General features: G+C 45.9%; 2 protein-coding genes across 3 annotated transcripts; both read left to right on the top strand.

Moving 5' to 3' along the window:
- The first annotated feature begins 934 nt into the window (after window positions 1-934).
- Window positions 935-8,294, top strand: mrps9 (mitochondrial ribosomal protein S9). Its single transcript, XM_028010889.1, has 11 exons — window positions 935-1,064; window positions 1,362-1,529; window positions 4,153-4,215; window positions 5,044-5,074; window positions 5,159-5,238; window positions 6,138-6,223; window positions 6,300-6,375; window positions 6,442-6,610; window positions 7,378-7,486; window positions 7,839-8,008; window positions 8,082-8,294. The coding sequence occupies exons 1-11, from the start codon at window positions 966-968 to the stop codon at window positions 8,171-8,173; spliced, it is 1,143 nt and encodes a 380-aa protein (XP_027866690.1). The 5' UTR covers window positions 935-965; the 3' UTR covers window positions 8,174-8,294.
- A 945-nt stretch (window positions 8,295-9,239) lies between these two features.
- On the top strand, window positions 9,240-19,254 carry LOC114140727 (SLAIN motif-containing protein 1-like). 2 transcript variants are annotated; one of them, XM_028010882.1, is made up of 9 exons: window positions 9,243-10,010; window positions 11,480-11,616; window positions 13,496-13,612; window positions 14,127-14,249; window positions 14,989-15,132; window positions 15,798-16,160; window positions 16,704-16,859; window positions 16,936-17,206; window positions 18,321-19,254. In XM_028010882.1, exons 1-9 carry the CDS (start codon window positions 9,667-9,669, stop codon window positions 18,394-18,396), a joined length of 1,731 nt encoding a protein of 576 aa, XP_027866683.1. In that variant the 5' UTR covers window positions 9,243-9,666; the 3' UTR covers window positions 18,397-19,254. The 2 variants fall into 2 exon arrangements, with proteins under 2 accessions (XP_027866684.1, XP_027866683.1); XM_028010883.1 differs by lacking the exon at window positions 13,496-13,612 and having other exon boundaries at window positions 9,240-10,010.
- The last annotated feature ends 490 nt before the right edge of the window (window positions 19,255-19,744 follow it).

Here is a 19,744-nt window from a genome sequence, read left to right as displayed (position 1 = left end):
ATCTGAGCCATCTCAGCCAGATTTAGCTCTGGACTAAAAACCCAGAACCAAGCCCGTTTGCAAACGTTTTTCTGGTGAAGTCATTATGTTGTAGAGTTGGAAGAATGCCTGGGCTCGCTGTGATGTTGAAAATAAAATCCATGACCATCATCATGAGGGACTTAAAGGGTTTGAATCAAAACTGACTGGTATTCATTAAGAATTAGAATTAGAATGTGAACTATCTTGTTCCAATTAGGAGACTTACATGTATGATGCTGCCACCACTTGGTTCTGCTGTTCTTACTCATCTAATAAAATGCCGTGTTACTTTTCTGGTATTGTGGCCCAAGTGTTTAGGACAGCTTCATCCAGGTTCATTGAATTTTCTGATTATTGGCTGTTATAAACTAGACTGAATGCTGCAATCGGAAGGTGCTTCATACAAATATGAGCTTATGGTGTAGTCGATACATTCAACTAGGTTTTTATTAATTTAACATTCACTCCCCATATGTATTTGATTGTTCTCCAGTTATGCCACATCAAATGGCATAAAGGTTTTCAAACAATTGATCATGTTTTAAACATCTTTTGGTATCAAGATGTCCTTTCTGACCTAAGTAATATTACTTTAAATTAGAAAACTCATCAGTGTCATAAATACTATTTTTTCTAGGAAATAAATAGCAAATATTTAAAATATATTTGTATGTATGATTTTATTTGTGGACTGTATTTATTTATTCATCTACTTGTCCTGGAGTTTTGTGTTTTTAAATGTAATTTTATTCGTTTTATTTTAGAACTAAACCGAAATAAATGAATAATTTTGTACAATAATATTTAGTTTTATTTAAATTAATAAATTAAAGCCATACGAAATAAGTTAATACAACAATATTTAGTTGTATTTAAATGTTAAGAAAACCAGACGCAGTGGTGACGTACACCAACAAACGTTGACGCGTTTGTCGTCACCAAAGATGGCGGCGAACTGTGCTCGTGTTGTCGGTTCGTTATTGGGGAAAAGTGTACATTTCGCCTCGTCTACAAGGCCAGTGACTCTGCGGTTCTGCCGACAGGTAAACCAGCACCAACAGTCCGTTAATTTGTTCTCCTTGCATTAAAAGTTATGTATTTAAATGATAAAAACACGGACGTCCTTGTGTTAGCATGCTGTTGTCACCCGAGACTAGCTGCACGAATCGTTGAAATTACAAACATGTTGACATCACAGGTTATCTAAGCAAAGTGTGGCGACGAGCTGAGGTTTGTTTGACTTCTGAACCTGTCGGGTCCGGTTCGGCTGCGGCAACAGATGTTTTAGCCATGCCAGGCTAATGCTAATGAGTGACAGTAGCGCTGCTGTTTCCCCGCAGATATGCGGGACCCCTGCCCTCCGCAGGAAGAACTTGGGGGCCGCAGGGCCGGAGAAGTTCACCGCAGAGTTTATCCAGAAGCAGGTGGAGGAGTTTGAGATCGGGAAGCGGCACCTGGCCAACATGATGGGAGAGGATCCCGAGAACTTCACTCAGGAGGACATAGATGTGAGTTTGGTCACTATGGAAACAGCCACACCTTTGGGGTTAAGAAGCACATGAACATCTGTATGGCTGTGTGAAGCAGGCCAATAGATGTCACTGGAAATGAATGGGAGAAAGAATAGGTCAGACTGTTGATTATTATTGTCTTCAAGGTCAGAAGTCTACATACAGAATGTTTGGTGTGTTAAGGATGGCCCGATTTATTGGCCAGCCGATTTGTCAACGCTGATTTTCTTAATTTGGGAGATCGGTGATTGGTCGATAATTACATGCAAAGTCGATCTTATTCCCTTATCTTATCTACCTCAGCAAAAGTCTAAAAATCAACCACCGTTTTGCCATGAGAGAGGTTTGACTGTTAGCCTCGCCCACCAGGTCATGTCTGCATGTTTGCAGTTAACAGTAGTCACCCCACAGTTGCCAACTCAGCGACTTTCTTGCTATATTTAATGACATTTCAGGCAAAAAAAAAAATAAAATTGGTATCTGCTAAAATCGGAATCGCCAGGTCAGGCTTTGTAGATTTCAGTAACCACCGGAAAACTGCAGTCAGTGCAGCCCTAATTACAGTCTCTTTGAAGAACAATGAATAGCCCAGATGATGTCATGGCTTTGGAGACCTCTGATAGAAACACTGTAGGATCACCAGATTCTTTATTTCTTATGTCATTACTGAGGCTTTTAGCAAACAGAAATAATTCTGGTGGTTCTGACTTCAAACAAAAGTTTGGTTCAGACGGGGAGGAAAACCCTGGATATGTTTTTTATTTGGTGTATGTAAACTTCTGGTTCCAACTATTTATAATTAGAATTATACAATATATTTGTAAATGAACCCTTGCAACTCTTCCTGCCAGGGTTCTTTGTTTTTTTTTTGCTCAATGCTGTGGGAGGTCAGAGGTCATGATGGGCCCAGAAAACTATCCTGGTTCCTTTAGTACCTGATCATCTGGATTTCATATGTTTATCATTTATACATGAATCACTGACTTCCTGGTTCATGTCTAGTGTTTTTATTTTTTTTCTGAAAAGATTGATTTCTGATCTTAACGGATTAGAAATCTTTCAACACGTTGATCCCAGATGAGCAGTCGGTTGGACTTTGTGTTTCTCCTCTTCTTCCCAGCCGCAGCTGTGTTTCACATTTAGCCGTCGTCCCTGGCAGCAGGCGGGCGTGGGCGACCCCCATCTGATGCCCGTACCCTGCTCCCCCGTCTCCCCCCCCACGTGTTTGTTTGGCAAAATTTCCACACATTTATCCCAATTTTCCGCGTGTCCGTGGCTCCGTCCCTCGCCAGTAACCAATAGAGCTGTCTGTGGAAGTGTGAAAAGCGAAGCGACAGCCGGCGCTCCGGACCCGGAGTCGGGACGCCTCAGGCGTGACGGAGAGGAAGAGCCGGGGAATTCATGGAGATGTTCCCAGACCGGTGGGACGGCTCCTCGGATCTCCGATCAGGACGTCTGGTCCCTGAAGGCATCATCGTCACCTGGTGGATGTCTTCCTGAGAACCTGATGTTGATGTGAAGCTAGTAAATGAAATCTCCTCATTGATGGAGTTGTTTCATGTAAAGCTCTGTTGACAGAACAATGATTGGGGGAAACCAGCAGCTGAGACGTCATTCTTAAATGCTCAGAAGCTGCTTTTTTTTTTTTCAACATTTTTCAGTCAGTTTTTGGGTGGTGTTTGATCGGTAACACGGAAATAAATGCATTTAAATGTGTTAACCGGGTGGAACTGGGAGGCTTGACGGGTTCTTCACAGCCTCTCTAGTTGTTTTTCTTGTCGTTTTCCATGTGAGGCAGTGAACGCCCCATGGACAGTCAGTCTAACTGCTCCTCTTCAGTTTGCGACTTCTTTTTCAGACTCGCATCACAACTAGTCTTTAGTAGAAATCAGAGTTTAGTGATTTTTTTAAAACATCTACATCAGCAGAGCTGTTTGATGCAGTTTAAAAGACGTTTTGTTTTATTTAAAACTCCACCAAGACTTTTTTTTTTGTCTTCCTTCATTTAAAATGCAGCATTTCTCCCTGGTCCCGCAGCTAGAAATGAATGTATCTCTGCTTTTAGTTTTGATGGCCTCCTGAGCCTCTTTTGTCCTTCTGGAGCTGTCTTTCTGTCATCTGTAACCTCCGTGTTCCCCATGTGGCTGAGTTTTGCTCCCATCCGACAGCTTCCCCTCTGGCACTCCGTCGCTGCTCCTCCCGGGTCTCTCCCGCATTTTGTCAGATCTCTAGGGAGGCGCAGGTGTGTCCTCATCTGTTCCCCGCCGTTTTTCACAGTTTCTCCCCATCCCCTTCTAGCTGCTCTCCGTCGTCGTGACAACCTTAAAGGACCTGCTGCTTCACTAATCGAGCTGACAGGACCTGGGCGGTGGCGCTGGCTAACAGCAGGCGTGCGGTGAACTCACGGTGAACCCGTCGGACGTTCACCCTGTCCGCCGAGAGCCTTTTCTCCTTCGGCTTCACGCTAACGGATCCGACTCGCCTCTCCGTGAACCCGCCAGCAGCTCGCGCCTCTTCTTCTGTCACGCTCAGCGACCCGTGTTCTCTGGACGTGCCGGCCGTCAGCGCACTCACCGTTTATTTATTCATCTTTATTCTTTGCTCTCGTCCTCCCCCACAGAGGAGCATCGCCTACCTCTTCCCCTCTGGCCTGTTTGAGAAGAGAGCTCGGCCCCTCATGAAGGTGAGGTTTCACTTTTATCCAGCTTTTATCAGCTCACCACACACTGCAGCGTTTCTCCCTCAAACCTCAACATGCAGTCGATGATTGCACTTATTTCTCTTTACATTTCTCTCCTAACCTGGTTAATCCAGCCTCTTTAGGCCTTGATTGTTGTTGTATTGAGAACTCAAAAACTTTCATCACCAAGAATATGGTCTGTAGTGTCTCTAATCCCCTTCCTGGAAAATAAACAGCTTTTTGACATTTAACCACAAAATTCTGTTTATTTTCATTGAGTTTTGTTCCACCTCATGATATTTATGTATATTTTACTCTGAATTAATAATAAGTAGCAAGGAAAAACAAGAAAACAAAACAGCATTAAAAGAAATCCTGTTCAGACGAATCAAAACAACCCAAAAAAACAGACTACAGTCTTAACAAGGACCGCCTCTTTTTGGGGGTGGGGCTTGTGGTGGTGGGCATGAAGAGGATGGATCTATTATAAGTGAAATCTTTGGAAGAATTAGACCTAGATCTAGAAATATTGAAAATTGCAACAATGACATTTAAGATAATAAACCCATTTTATCGTCACTACTCTGTTTTTATCGTCACAATTTATCCAATAAGCTTTTATATCTGGGTAGTAACTGCGTACATTTACTTTAGCAACATTTTGGGAAAAAAATACTACTCATGGAGTTGCTTTATTACTTTTAACTTCACTGGATGAAGAACGAACATATTTTCAGACGGCTATAAAAATCATAACGTGGTCAAAAGAAATTTGTCTTCTGGATGAACGCAGACTGCTTCATGTTTTGCTGGGTTTTTTTCCATCTGCAGCATCCCGTTGAGATCTTTCCAAAGCAGAGAGGTTGGTGACGCTTCCACACACTGATCTGTTAGTATCTTGACATCATCAGACTGTCAGCTGATCTTTGTTTCCCTCCTTGTGAAGCGGTGCAGTGGGGACCAGATGGACGGCCTTTCCACTTCCTGTTCTACACCGGCAAACAGTACTACTATTCCCTCATGCATGTAAGTGCAGCGTGTGATTCAGGCTCTGTCCCATCATGTGTCCATCTGGCTGAGATGTCAAAGCCACAAAAAAACAAAAAAAACAAACGGACAATGTCAACTAAGCTTTTTAAAGTCTGTAGAACAATTGATGTAGAGACTAGTTTAAAAGACTGAACCAATCTGAGCAAGGTTGCTAGCATGAGTATTTTGGTAATACTAGATACTTAAAACGGCTAATGTTAGCATCTGTTTGCTAACATTAGTTTAGCAGCTACTTTTATGATATGATACACTTAATAGTACTGAAGTGACACATTGGAAGGTAACGTGGTATTCCTAGTACAACAAAAACAAGTATTTTTCATATTTTTACCATCTAAATCTCACTAAGAATCAGTGTCTGATATTGAAAAGAAATCTGTCTTAGCCAAACACAGGAGGTCACATAACAGGCTATTATGCTTTTGCTAGGATATAACATAAATTTCACTTATTAGTTTAGGCTTACCTGCAAGCTAATTTTAGCTAACATGCTAATGTTAGTGTATATATATTAGCTTTAATTAGTGTTTTGTTAGCTAATCTCACCATGTTAGATGACACACGTTTGTATAAGCAATTACCAAAACCATTTTTAGAATACTATCTTTTTGTAAATTAGTAAATGCTAGCTTATTAGTTAAATATATAATTAAAAAAAATAACATTACTGCAGTAGCTGTTAGCTGATTTTTGCTAAGTTGCTATTTCTATTACATAACTAATGCTAGGCTATGCTACTAATATGCTAACGTTATGTTGGTATAAGTTACTATTTAATATCATTGTAGAAAGCATAAATCTGTGCTAGTCAACCCAGGTCGGGTCGTGTTAAGGCCCAGCAGAATGTGAGAGTTAATCGTTGCTCTGCCTTCCAGGATCTGTACGGCAGAGTTCTGAAGGTGGAGAAGCACCAGGACCAGCTGAGAGCCAAAGGGCTGTTCCCGACTGAGCCCAAGCAGATGTTGGTTTTGAAACCTGTCCTCTCTTAGATTAGAGCCGTCTCTGTCGAAAACCAACCCACTTCCTGTCTCCTGCAGCGCTCTGGGAACCAGCAGGTGGCTGACCAAGGAGGAGCTGGAGGCGCGGCTGGTGGAGCCCATCTCCAGTCAGGACGTAAGACCAGCCACAGTGATCTGACCTCAGCCTGACCCCGACTGATCCGATGTTTGTCCTCCTCAGTACGAGTGCTTCATCCAGCTGTTGGAGCGCCTGGTGGCCATGCCCTGCTGCAGCCTGGAGCAGCAGTTCGTCATGAGCCACCGCCAGCAGCTGGAGGCCCAGTCCATGCATCAGGTGGTGCCGCCGCTGCAGAAGGACGACGCCGGGGTGGACTTCAGCACCGCAGAGGGTATTAAGACTTTAGACTAGCAACGGTTGACAAATACTAACCCCAACATTTCACTCGTTACATTCATTTTTATCATTTACTGTAGAATGTTTCCAACTATTATGAGCCTCTTGTGGTGGCAGCATGTTTAGCAGCTCAGCTGGTCCTTATTGGTTCTTTTCTACACGTCATCAATTCCTGGTTGAATTCTCGCTGTTTTTAGACACTCTAGACAGTTCGGGATGCTGAGCAGCTGGAAGGGTTACTGTTGTTTTGTTATTTAATTTAGGACACTTATGATTCATAACCATGGCAACAAGGTATTTTCCAACTGGGAACAGCTGATTAGCATCTCAGAAGCTTATTTAATACCCAAAATCCTGGGAGTTGAAAATGAGGTTTCTTGGATACAGCGGTAGAAGGAAAGAGTTCAAACCATCTCTTCCATCCTTCACGACGGAGATCATACCCCAACGTCTCTCTGCTCGGCTTTCGTCCGAGACAGAGCTAAAAAGGAGCAAAGGAGGTGGATCAGCAGAGCTTATGATGTCATCAGAACATGTTACTGTAGAATATCATCTTTGTTGCCTGGACACTGAGCTGTTGGCATGTCAGGATGTGCCCAGTGCTAGTGGAGGTCTTTCCTGTCCGCAGCATCACCATCATCGGCGACTCGTGATACGTGGACGATCTGAGTTATGACATTTGATTTCCCTCTTGGGTGAATCAAACTGCGAGGAGCTGTAACCGTCTAGAGGAGAGTTAAACTGAGCCTTGTTTCCTTCCAGGCAGGAGGAAGACATCCAGGGGATCTGTGGTGGTTCGTGACTGCGGCGCAGGACGCCTCACCGTCAACGGCCAAGACTACCTGCACTACTTTCCTGTGCTGCAGGACAGGTGGGCCTCCTCTCACTGTTTCCCTTTAAATGGAGAGCGGGACATTTTTTTTGTCCTCCACAGCCTGAAGGAATGGAAGGCAGCCTTCCTTTATCTGCTGCTAGTCACTTAATTACACAGCTGACTGAGTGTGTGAGAGCGTGTGCTGCTAGCCGTTGTCACGCCGGCTGTAATTGGAGCGCGGGGGTGACAACCGACTCTGTCAGCATCTGGGTCCATTCAGGCTGAGACGCCACCCAGAACCGGGTCGTGCTGAGTCAGAACCTGCTCTGATCGGAGCGGGACCAGGTAGTAAATGAGCTCAGCTAACTGTCCCCCCCCTCCTCCACTGCTCCTATCTGCCCCGGCTCAGGGAGCAGCTGATGTTCCCACTGCAGTTCTGCGGCCTGCTTGGCCGTTTCGACCTGGATTGCTCCGTGAGCGGCGGTGGCAGATCCAGCCAGGCGGGGGCGCTGCGGCTCGCCATCTCCCGGGCGCTGCTCAGCTTCCTGCCGCAGAGCGAAGGAGAGGCCATGAGGCAAGGTGAGCACTGCCTGCAGCATTAGCTGCTGAAGACCAAATTCTCTCGCTTCAGCTTGTTGTTGTCTCCCTGCAGCTGGTCTGCTGACCCCTGACCCCCGGGTTAGAGAGAGGAAGAAGCCCGGACAGGAGGGAGCGCGGCGCAAGTTCACCTGGAAGAAACGCTGAGAATCCTCCGTCCCAGCTGCTGCAGTGACATTATCTGTCCACTAGATGGAGACAGGCTGTAAAATATGAACATTTTTCCTGTTATGATGAAATAAATTAAAGATTTACTTATAAAAACAAAGCGTGCATGTCATCTACTGTCATACTGTCATAAATGTATCTTTTTTCTTCTGACTTATTAACTTTACGCTTCTTACATGGCAAACTGAATAATGTATTTAAATGTTCAACAATTATATATATTTAAATAATTTGAAGATTTTCTCAAAAACCCAATTCAGCCATTTGGTAGAACTTGATAAGCCTACATTACCCATGGTGCAACACTGACAGGAAATTAGTTTTTCCGAGAAAAAAGGAAAAAGGTTGTTTCATTGATTTATAAACGGCCAATTCATCATTTATATTGATTTAAATGACCATAACTGACGAGTCAAAAGTGTTTTTGTTTCAGAGGGACATGAGCTCTGCTGGGAGGACAGGACAACTGGTGTCCTCCACTGGTCTGGACAAAGGAGACCAGAATGGAACCGCACGGTGGTGGTGGCAGCATCATTCTGCATTCTTGAAGAAAATGCCTGAGACTGGAGTGGAGGTTCCCCCCTTCCAGCAGGACAACTGCCCCAGAACATCCAACTAGAGATCTGACGGAGTGGGGAATTGTCACCTACATGGCCTAGTCAAAGTTCAGACTTAAATCCAATTGAGAATCTGTCCTGAAACCTGAAAACTAGACCTCACAGGAGCAAAGAACTGGTTAAAAAACCCCCCAAAAACAACTAGTGTCTCACTAGATGTGGAACACTGCTGGAAACTTAAAAGGTGTTTCTACGAAGCTTTGACTCAAAGCATGCCGCACTTTCCAGATTTTCATTTGAGCCAGGTGTCATTTTAGTTTTATTTTGCGATTACGGACCAAGCTGTGTTCTCAATAAACACCGATGGATATTTAGGGTAGGACTGAGTGAGGCGCGGTATCACCACATCGACACTAGATGGCGCTGGATATCCAGAAATGTCGCAGCGGGGCGCCGGCTAATTATAGCACACGATCCTGATTTAACAATTAGGTCATCAATTAAAGAAGTTATTTACTAGTAAATCCGTTAAGCAGGAGACTATCTGATGGTGAGGAAGTTAAACGAGATAGTTTAGTAGAAGGTTTGGTAGAACTAGTTTGTTTTCAGTTCTTAGAAGCGTTTTTAAACGAATCAGTCTGGTTGTAGCCCTGAGTTCGGACTGACAGGTGCAGCATCCACCTGTAATCCGCTTCTTTGTTCAGGGAGGTGGAGGCTGGGGGGTGTGGGTGTTTTTGGCTGGAGAGGTGGAGTCTCTAAGTCTCCAGACAGGCGCACTAGACAGATTAGTCTCCTCCAGCCGCTAACCAGGACTCAAATCAGCTGCGGAGCGCAGACGGAGCTCCACGCCGGTTCCTGAGCCGGTCTTCCGGGGTAGAGGGGCCGGTGGTCTGGAAGAACCTGGATTCGGGTCCGATGGAGGCTGCCGTGCTGGGCCCCGCCGTCATGACGGACGTGGACTGCGGCAGCCTGAACGCCGAGCTGGAGGTGAAGAAGCTGCAGCAGCTGGTGCGGAAGCTGGAGCGGCAGAACAAGCAGCTGCGGAGCCGGGCCGGAGGCTGCCTGTCCGGGGGCTTCCAAGGCCCGCTGCCCCAGCCGTCCCTAAGCTCGCTTTCTCCTCCGGAAGAACCGCTAGGTCATTTCCACCAGTGCGCAGGGGAGGAGGAGGAGGAGGATGCGTCGGAACCGTCGGTTCTGGATGAGTTGGAGCTTCTGGACCTGGAGTCTCTGAGCTGCTCGGAGGAGTCGGATGAAACCTGGTCAGTGTCGCCTCTTTGTTCACTAATATGACCATTTGTTGCTCTTCAGCCCTTCAGCAGCAGAGGCTGCTCCTCTTCCTCCTCGCTGCTCTACAGCTTTCAGGCATTTCTCCAGATTCACATCCTGGAAGTTGAGTTCTAGCAGACCAGCAGAACCAGCAGGCTGCATCAGTGTCTGTCTAGGCCCATTCAGGCTCCATGATGATTACATGTTGGCTCCATGGTTCCTCCAACCGTGGGGGCAGTTGAACCTACGTTTCATTTTAGCTCCATTAAAGGCTTTCTGGGCATAAATGATTTGTCTAAGGTCACCCACAGGTGAGGACTTTGAGTAGGCCACCCCAAAGCCACCTTGTTTTCAGCTTCCTCAGTAAAGCTTTGTATCATGTTCAGGTTCTGTTGTCATAATTCAGAACTCTTCACACCGGGTTCAGCCGCTAACATTGAACTAAAAACTGATTAATAATCATGATTTGTTGCTGCTTAAGAACTTGTCGCCTACTTAATGTAAGACATAAAATGATTGTTTTATGATTACCGTTTACTGCTAATGAAACCTGAAATTCTCACAAAATTTCTGATGTGACCAACATGCACACAGAGCTGTCCGGAGGGGAAGCCAAATCATACATGGAAAATTGAGTAGAAGGACAAACTGTGACGGGGAGCTACCAGTAGTCTTGTCCATTAGTAGGAATGTAAAGATATGGAAAATTTGCATCGTGCTTATTGTGTTTGCAACCAACCTCATATTCACAGACAAATATTTTAGTTCACATTATGAAATGACTGAACATTACCAAGAACTTTGGGGAGTTTAGTCTGGAAAACTGTGGCTGTTTCTAACGAATTCTGTCCTGAGACGATCAAAGCTGTGGAATGAACTCTGCGTTATGATTCGCAGGTTTCAGTTTAAGCAGCAGTTCCCCTCTGAAGCTGTGACAACGTTGGGTTGATTTGGGCCTCAGGAAATACTCAAAATGAGGAAGAAGTAGATAGAGCAGCAGCTTCTTTATTTATTTTTAAACTTTGGTCTGAAGACCTGGAGGAAACGATCAATGAAAGTTAGTTTTCTACGATGGTGGGTTTCTTGGGCTCTTGAACTCCTTTAGGATTTCCAGTAAACAGGAAATCCATTCCCGATGCTTCTCCTGCATGGATGTTTTTAGTCTTTGATTCAAATGAAACGATTAAATGAAACCAAACGGTTGTTTTCATTAGAATTACACCAACAGGAACAAAAACCAAGCTCCGTAACATAGGTGGAGCGTCCGTGTGGATCCATCAGAGAACGTGTCCCCAATCTTCAGTAGACCAACTCGAAACATAGTCCAAGAAAGAGCTTACCGATCGGTCAAGTCCCAGTTTTATCCATGTGACAGACAAACCAAGTTGTAATTGATGTGTTTTTGACCCCAGGTCAACATGTCTAAAGACTCGCTGCATGTCGTCTTCTTCTCTGTTTCCAGGTTGTACGTAGCATCGAAAGCAGGAGAGAGTTCAGCCGAGTCTCTCAGTCCGCTGCAGTGGTGCCGGCAGAACCTGGACAGCCCCAAGTCGGACGTGGAGGTCACCAGAAGGTCGTTGTCTCTGCGACTGGAACAAGGTACAAACTGAACCTTTATCCTTAAACCTCTGGGTTTATGTTAAGAGGTCAAACTTAGCAATAGACGTGATTCTTCTGTGTTTGCTTAGTTCCCCAGTTTGCTAAGACTCAAAACTCTTTGGTTCTCTCTGGTTTGTCTTTCTTCACGTCAGGAAAGTTCTGGGAATGTTCCAGGAAAACCAGGGACTTTTAGAAGGTTTTAACTAGAGATGCAGATGAGTTGGAAGTTCTAATCTGCGTCCAACATCCCGTAGGTTGTTGTAGGGTCTGGCTGTTTCAGAGCTGCTTGAATTTATGCCACCAACATCGTGGCTGACTACTTTGAAGCAGATCAGTTTTCTGTTGACAAACAAGTATCAACCCATATTAACTTGCATCAATATGAACGCAATTTATTTTCTGTGGGGTCCCTCATGGTTCAAGCCTCGCATCTCTGCTATTTGTATCTTCTGCTCCAAGGCAACGCCGATGGAAACCGTGAAAAGTTTTCCATTTCAAACAGAATCCTCCATTTTACGAAAACAAACCCAAGGTGTTAACTTTGAACTACTGATTTAAAAAGAAGCCATCCATCCATTTTCTGTTCACCCTTGTCCCTAATGGGGTCGGGAGGGTTGCTGGTGCCCATCTCCAGCTACGTTCCGGGCGAGAGGCGGGGTACACCCCGGACAGGTCGCCAGTCTGTCGCAGGGCTTTAAAAAGAAGCAGGATACTATTCTTGCACTGCCTTGTTATAGAGAGCTTCACGTTCTTTTTCTGTTGTTGAAGTGAAGCACAGAAACGGGAGTTACTCTCTAACAAAGAGTGAAGTCTGTAAACTTATGAAATTTATCAAAATACCCCTTTGCAATAAACAACAGTTGCATCATAATGCATATTTCTGATCAAGAGGAAGCAGGTTTGTTTTTCTGAGGACTTTAAGCTCCAGCTTCCGTCTGACGAGCCGGAGGTCCGATCACCACAGAGAGCAGAGTGCCGTTAATCTGTCCACGCGTTGAACGGATCAGACCTCGGGTCACCTGACGCCGCGTCTGCTTACGTAACCCTCCGCCGACAGTCGGAGAAGGAAACGGGTTGGAGGAAGTCAAGCAGGAACCGTAAGGAACCGTCGATCTTGTACTAGTACAAGCGTCTCTGGTTTCTGCTGGTTTGGCTCGTAAACGGGCTGAAAAGACTCGGCGACGACACGTTCTCGGTGTGATCGTTTCAAATGCAAAGAGTTCATTAATGACAGATTCCTGGGAAATATGGACAAACCATGATGGTGTGTGCTGGGTTTTTGATGACTACTGACTATTTTACCAAAAAAAAAAGCCCAGTGTCAGTCTCCTCTGACCAAAGAAGGAACACCCTTCCTCTTTCCATTGTAGTGATGTTTTTTTGGGGGGTTTTTATGAATGTTTGCATGCTGGTTCTCAGCAGCTCCTCATGGATGACACGGTCCGACTGTCAGTCAGACTGCAGGTCGCTCCGCCTGGCCCTGTGAAGTTGCAGCAGCTGCACGCTTCGTTGCATCAGAAACTCTCCCGCTAGCTCTGCCTCTAATCTCTCTCCCCCGCTCGCCGTTTCTACGGAAATGGTCGACGACAGGAGAGGAGTCTCTCTTTGTGCCTGAGTTAAAGGCTTTGCGTTCACGTATAGACGTCGTCCCTGCGCGAGTGCGGGTTTCTCCAGAGGCAGCCGGCTCCGCTGAAAGCAGCTTTGTCCATCCTCTGATGGGCGCTGAGCTGCTCAATAGAGCCGAGGGTGACAGACGCTGCTGGTGAGGTAACGGCAGCATGGTGGGATGGGCGGGGGGGGGAGGACACAATAAGAGCCTGTTGTACTATGTTGAACAATGCAATCCACATCTTGATGTTTGTTTACCTTCCTCCCTCAGTCTCCAGGTGGCGTAGCTCCCTGTCGTCCCCTGGAACCCCACCGACCCGAGCCGCAGCGGCGTCTCCCCCCCCAGCCAAACCCTGCTCCACCCCACCGCCACCGACTGAAAGACACGGTAGCCAAACTGCTAGCTGCACCTCCACGAAATGAGCACTTCCTCTGGGATTTTATGTGATGGAACAACAGTTTGTCTTGTAGAACCTAGAAATTCCTTTAACAGAATCTGCCTGACAAAAGGAAGTTGGCTACTACACACCGACACCAGGTCTGGAGGTTGTGACATCCATCGGAAAGGCTTCGAGAAGCTTCTAGAACGAGTGTCGAACTCCAAGACCCACCATAGCTTCTTGTGTGGCTCTCAAGAATCCAGACTCTAAATTAAATCAATCAGTCGGTGCCCCAAGATTTTAAAATCAATCAGCAGATTCCCACATTTTTTCCATAAACTGTCAACAACATTGGGTTTACCCGCCCAACGTTGGCAAAGTACAGGTGGCAACATACTGCTTATTCTACCAAATTACTTTGCTTCGTCACATAGAATTAATGTCGGTTACAGTCTGAGGTTGACATCCTTTGCAGTAGCAGCGTAATAAGCTCCTCTGTCATGTTTTTTTCCGTCCCTGCAGCCTCTCCTCTCCTCTCCTCCCCGCTGCACCCCGTCCTCCATCACACCCTGAGCCCCTTGGGGAGGGAGCTGTCCCCTGTAGCTGAACGGACGCCCACCTTCCTCCCTCACCCTCCCAAACGAAGTAAGACTTCCCCCGACGGAACCGAAATGTGCAGGAAACCGGATCACACTCGACTTTTTGCACCTTGCCAGACATAGAATGTTTGTTTGTTTTTATCAACACTGTGATTTATATGAATGCTGCCGGAGAGGAAGGAGAGGCGCATTAGTTATGGTGAAAGCCGGTGCTGGTGTCAGCAGAGTGGGCCCCACAGGGGCGTCAGGAACCAGCAGCTGCCGGTGCTCCCTAGAGGCAGTTTTCCACGAGTGCAACCAGCAGACCTGCTCTCTCTCACTCTAGTGGTTCTGGAGTTGAACACAGTTCGGTTCAGTCTGGTCGGTCATGGCCTCCATATTGGGTCTACAGCAGTATGGGCGATTGCAGCCCTGGACGGATATTAACAAACCAGCAGCCATTGGAGCAGAATGAATTCTGCAGTCATGTGTTGTCAATGCTGGTCTCAATAATAATAGTACCTCTAGAACCTCTAGAGTTCTGCCCTCTAGAATATTCCATCCTCTAGGTTTTAACAGACTTTGCCGTCCTACCGCTCTTCAGGAGAATCGGGGGGGGGGGGGTTCTCGTCAGGTCTTTGTCCTCTTCAGGAGTTTTTCTGGCTCAATGCTGTTTCTAAATGCAACTGTTTGAGAATTAAGGGTAAACCAAACTGTGCCGCGGCGCAGAGTTGGAGTCCGAGCTTCTTTTTTTCGTCTCGCAAAGTCACAGTCATTACGGGTCGACCTGTTGTGTTTGTGTGAAGGCCGCAGCCTTCGGCGCTCCACCCTGAGCCCCGAGTCGTCGGTGGACAGCGACCTGGGGACGTCGGAGGACGACTCCATCAGCCTCGGATACAAACTGCAAGATCTCACGGACGTCCAGGTCATGGCCCGGCTGCAAGAGGAAAGTAAGTACACCAACAGTCAGGTGTTGGTTCAATCCAACATTGACCTGTGACCCCCATCAGGTGACGGGTCGGGCTCGTTTAATTTCTTTGTTTTTAAATGGAGCTATAGTGTACGGAGCACATATAACTTATAATATATGCCTTTAATAATGGTTGATCATGTTTGCACATTTTGAATTGTCGAAGGTAAATATCAAAGTTTATTTCTGGTAAATAAACACATTTAGAAATGTCAGATTTCTGGAAGAAATGTGTCAACAACTTGATAGGATGTAAGTGAGCCCACACTGAGAGCTCAGACTTCCTGTCCAACATCAGCGTCTGACCTCAGAAATGAACTCTGGAAGGACAATGTTCTGATGTGAAGTCAACCCAGAAAGTGAAGTGACCCAAATCTTTCCCTAAACGTCAACAGTGTTTTGTTTTGGAGCCTTTAGCTTCACTTTGAAGAGAAAGTAGAAATGAGTTAAATGTTTGCTCATTTGTCCTGGTTCTGTCCTTCCTTCCTCTCCCGATTTAATAACATAACATCCAGATCTCAGAGCCCATCGCTACTTCAGCTTTATTAACCCCAGGAGGTGATAACTTTGTGTTTTCCGATTCCTTTTTAGTTTTTTTTTCCAGCCGTTTTCTTTGCGTGCGGCCCCTCATGTCGCCCCCTGCAGGTCTACGGCAGGACTACGCCAGCACGTCGTCGTCCGCCCTGGCCGGCCGCCGCAGCCAGAGCTTCACCTTCCAGCTCAGCCAGCTCAGCGCCGGCCCCGGCCTGGAGGAGGAAGACGAGGAGGACGACGAAGACTACGCCCTCCTGCCGCCGCCGCAGCCGCGCCTCACCCGCCTCTCGCACTCCCACACCTTCTGCAGCGTCCGCGACTGGCGAAGAAGCACCAGCTCCCTGTGCACCCCTCCTTCCACCCCCTGCACGCCGCCGCGCCCTTCCGCTGGCTCCGCCTACCTGGCGTCACCGCTGGTGCTGCCGCCGCTGGGGCCGTATGGCATCGAGTCGCCGGGCTTCAACCCAGGATCAGGTGACCTCACTGCTCCGGTTCATTCCTACCCATCATCCTTCAGTCCTTTGATTTTGTCCCTCCAGTCTTCCTTGATTTTTCCTTTTCTTCTTTGGTTTCCTCTTTTCTGTCTTCCAGCCTCTTCCTTTATTCAGTCTTTCCTTCCTCCCCTGTCTAACCCAGAATCAGTAAATTCATGCAGAACTTCAGTTTTTCCCCTCATCTGTAGTAAAAGCAGGCCCTCTGTTTGGTATCTGATCCGTTTCCTGTTCCGTTCTGCCTCCTCGCCGTTCGGCTCAATAAAAGTCGTCTAAGCCTCTTGCGCGGCGGCCCTCTAAGCCCTCGGCGCCGTGTGTCTCTGAAGGTTTGGTGGGATTAGCGTTGGGTGCCTCGTCTCCGCCTGCTTCACGGTTTCGTCCTCGGAGACACAGAAGATCAACAGATCCATGTTTTCTGTTTTCTGTCCCTCAACCATTTTGTGCTTCAGGCCACTTAGTAGTTTATTTATAGATGAAATCTGCTGCAGGTCACCTTTTAAAGGTTATTTCTGTTTGTCTTTATCAGATAAGCTGCGGAGGAGCATGCCTAACCTGGTCAGAGCTCCCAGCATGCCCAGTGTGCCCATTCCCACCTCTTCCAGTGCTGCTTCTTCTTCTTCTTTGCTTCGTAACAGCCAGAGTTTTGATTCCTCCAGCGGCTTGGCTCGCCTCCAGTCCTCCAGTAAGACTCCAGCGCCGCCGATTCTCTGTCGTTCTGTGACAAACGGGTCAGTGTTCCGTTTCCTCCTCCGCCTCAGTCCCCTCTCCAGGCCAGCTTCAGAACCGGGTCCAGAGCCTCGGGAGCTTCTCCTCGCTGTCACGGCAACCACTGAAAGCCACCGCCTACGTCAGCCCGACGGTCAAGGGCCCGACGTCCACCAGCCTCACGTCTCTGAACGGCAGCGGCATCCCTCTGCTCAGCAAACCAGCAGGCGGAGGCTCCGCCCGCGGCGGTCTGCCACGCCCCGCCTCCATCCTGGGCCCCACAAGCTCCAGCCCCCGCGGCAAGGTGGCTTTATCATCACGAAGGTAATGGAACCAGAACGTTGGTGTAGCTAAAAACATGGGCAAATGCACAGATATTTGAGCAGACAATGATGGAAAGTGAATATTATCACTCCGTCATAATAACAATAATAATTATTGCCATCTCAAACGTACTCGACCTCCTGAATAGAATTTTTGCACAGACGAAAGCAGAGCAATGCTTCAAGAGACGCAGCTGAAAGCCAATTCCCCAGCCTACAGTTAAAGGGGCCACATTTTCATTGTAACTGAACCGAAACGCAATAAGCTGCCCAGCACAGGTAATTGGATGTTAAGGTTGTCAATGTCGAGCTGGCGTAACTCGCCTACTTCCCACTTTTTCAATATTTTTAAAAAAAATTAAAACTGTTTCCTCACCTGTAAAATGTGAATTCCTTGGACTTGTGATAGCTGTGATAGATGTGACAATTAATAGCAAAACATTGCGTCCCTTTTTCAGACTCTTTGTCATTTTGTCGACCAGCGATTCTCCGGACTCAGTGCAAAGCAATATGGCGCCAGTGTGGCGTCCAATAATGTATATCGATGAAACGGCTCACTGCTGTTTTTAAAATCCTGCTTTTTTCCCCCTTTTGTTAGCAGCTAGTTGTGCTATCATGTTAGCTTGTTCAACAGGGACAGTTGAAGATTCAGTTTTAGGCTCCAAGGTTGCAGTTTTGTTTTTTTTCTTTAAAGTGATGGTGCTATAGCTTTTAAGCTTCTGAAATGATACATCTTTTATGCTTCTTTGTGGCTTCCTTTTTCAGCTAGCTTTGCTGTAGTGCTATTGTTAACACCACAGTTAAAACATTAATTAGCATCTCTAGTTCTAATAAATGCTAGTTTAAGAAGTTACTTTTCTAACTTTTGGAAACAGCTAGCTGTGCTCCAAGCGCTTATGCTAGCTTATACAGAACCATTAATGACACATGGATATTCAGTTTTATGTGATTTTAATTTATTTTTTTTAAATTGCAGTCCTCTAATATAGTGCAGATTATTTTTATTGTTTGTTTGCACTGCGATGATTAGAGTTCATAGGAATGCTAAGTTTCCCTGCTTGTCGAGAATCTTCACGCCCAGCTGGTTTAATGTGATGGATATTTTTCCTCTTCAGTTTACTGATGCCTCCAAAGAGCTTGTCCACCTTCAGTGCCCTTCGCGACAGCGCCTGGAGAGACGGCTGCTACTGACGGCTGAGCACCCCGCAGGCCGGGGGCCGCGCCGGGGCCGCGCCGTGGGCAGTGAGGCTTCGGACCTGAGATTCAGCGTCGGAACAGTCGGATTCTGTCTTCAATCATATGCAGGATTTCTTCGGAGGACTCGGGTAACCTTTCTGGATCTGTGTGCGACGTACGCCGGTGAGTTTGGTGGTTTGGTGCCAAAAGCGAGCCGTTCTCCGTTGTGCAATAAGCCGCCGGCCGCTGGGTAACGCTGATGCTAACCAGCAAAGAGGGCTGCCAGTTTTTACTATATGAACCTCTCATACTGTTTTTATTAAAATATTTATTTTCAATAAAACCGATTTGACTAATCTGGTGTAGTTGCCAGTAATGCTGCTAAAATAAATCCCTGTAGGTTTGGGCACATTTGGTCTAATTTTTAGAGTATTATGTATTGGTGTAACACCTAACTGACTGCATATATCTGTTTGACTGATTGCAATTTTTAAAGTGTAAATCGCCCAAAATGAAAATATGGGGAATGTCTCACTGTGGTGTCACCAGACTTTATGCATATTCCCACTGATCTTGTTGCACTTTGCCAGAAATCTCACAAATGTATTTGTTTACTAATGTTTGCACTCTGAGACTCAATCTGGTGGATTTAGATAAAAAAAACAAAAAAACAACACACTGATCAAGATGTTTTTTTGTTCAAGATCTAACAATTGTACACTTTTTTTAAAATTTTTTTTTATGTAGCACTTCCAGTTTGTTTAACTTGGTCCTTAATTTAAAGGGCACATCTTTCACAATTTACACTGTTTTTGTTACTGTGAACCTCAAGCATTTTACTAAAACTTAATAAACTCAATATATTTGGCAACAGTTCTGAATGTCTTTTTTAAAAATCGCAAAATATGACATTGCCAGTGGATTTGACAAATGAGAACTCATGATCAAGGTGTTGAAATGGTGTCAGATGCCACCTAGTGGTGGCTTTCTTACGTCACTTCCATCCTGATCAGCTTTATGATCGGACAGGGTTTTGTTCCATCCCTTTGAAATATTTTGTAGTTAATCTTAAGATGCTTTTAAAGAAAATAAATTCATGTAGCTGATTTGGACATTGAAGAATTTTCTAACTCCCTCAGTTGAAGCACTTATTAGGACTTGTGCAAATAAACTTCATTTTTATTATTATTATTTTGTATTTATATGACCGGGTCCAGATCACAGCGAGTTGCATCAAACATCTCGTGGGCTGAACACTGCCCCCGTGTGGACAGGAAGTCAAAAAGCTGTTGCAGAATGTTTATGAGAGATGAAAACTTGCAATATGGTGTTGGATATTTTTTTTAAATTTTAGTTTAGAATT

This window comes from Xiphophorus couchianus, chromosome 24, assembly GCF_001444195.1.
Source record: "Xiphophorus couchianus chromosome 24, X_couchianus-1.0, whole genome shotgun sequence".
Taxonomy (NCBI): Eukaryota; Metazoa; Chordata; class Actinopteri; order Cyprinodontiformes; family Poeciliidae; genus Xiphophorus; species Xiphophorus couchianus.
This window is presented reverse-complemented; position numbering and strand designations above follow the sequence as displayed.

Coding starts and splice junctions, on each gene's coding strand:
- mrps9 (XM_028010889.1), top strand. CDS start 966: ATGGCGGCGAACTGTGCTCGTGTTGTCGGTTCGTTATTGGGGAAAAGT. Junction 6,224..6,299: donor CCGACTGAGCCCAAGCAGAT/GTTGGTTTTGAA, acceptor TGTCTCCTGCAG/CGCTCTGGGAACCAGCAGGT. Junction 7,487..7,838: donor TTTCCTGTGCTGCAGGACAG/GTGGGCCTCCTC, acceptor GCCCCGGCTCAG/GGAGCAGCTGATGTTCCCAC.
- LOC114140727 (XM_028010882.1), top strand. CDS start 9,667: ATGGAGGCTGCCGTGCTGGGCCCCGCCGTCATGACGGACGTGGACTGC. Junction 16,161..16,703: donor GGGCTTCAACCCAGGATCAG/GTGACCTCACTG, acceptor TGTCTTTATCAG/ATAAGCTGCGGAGGAGCATG. Junction 16,860..16,935: donor GGCTCGCCTCCAGTCCTCCA/GTAAGACTCCAG, acceptor CCTCCGCCTCAG/TCCCCTCTCCAGGCCAGCTT.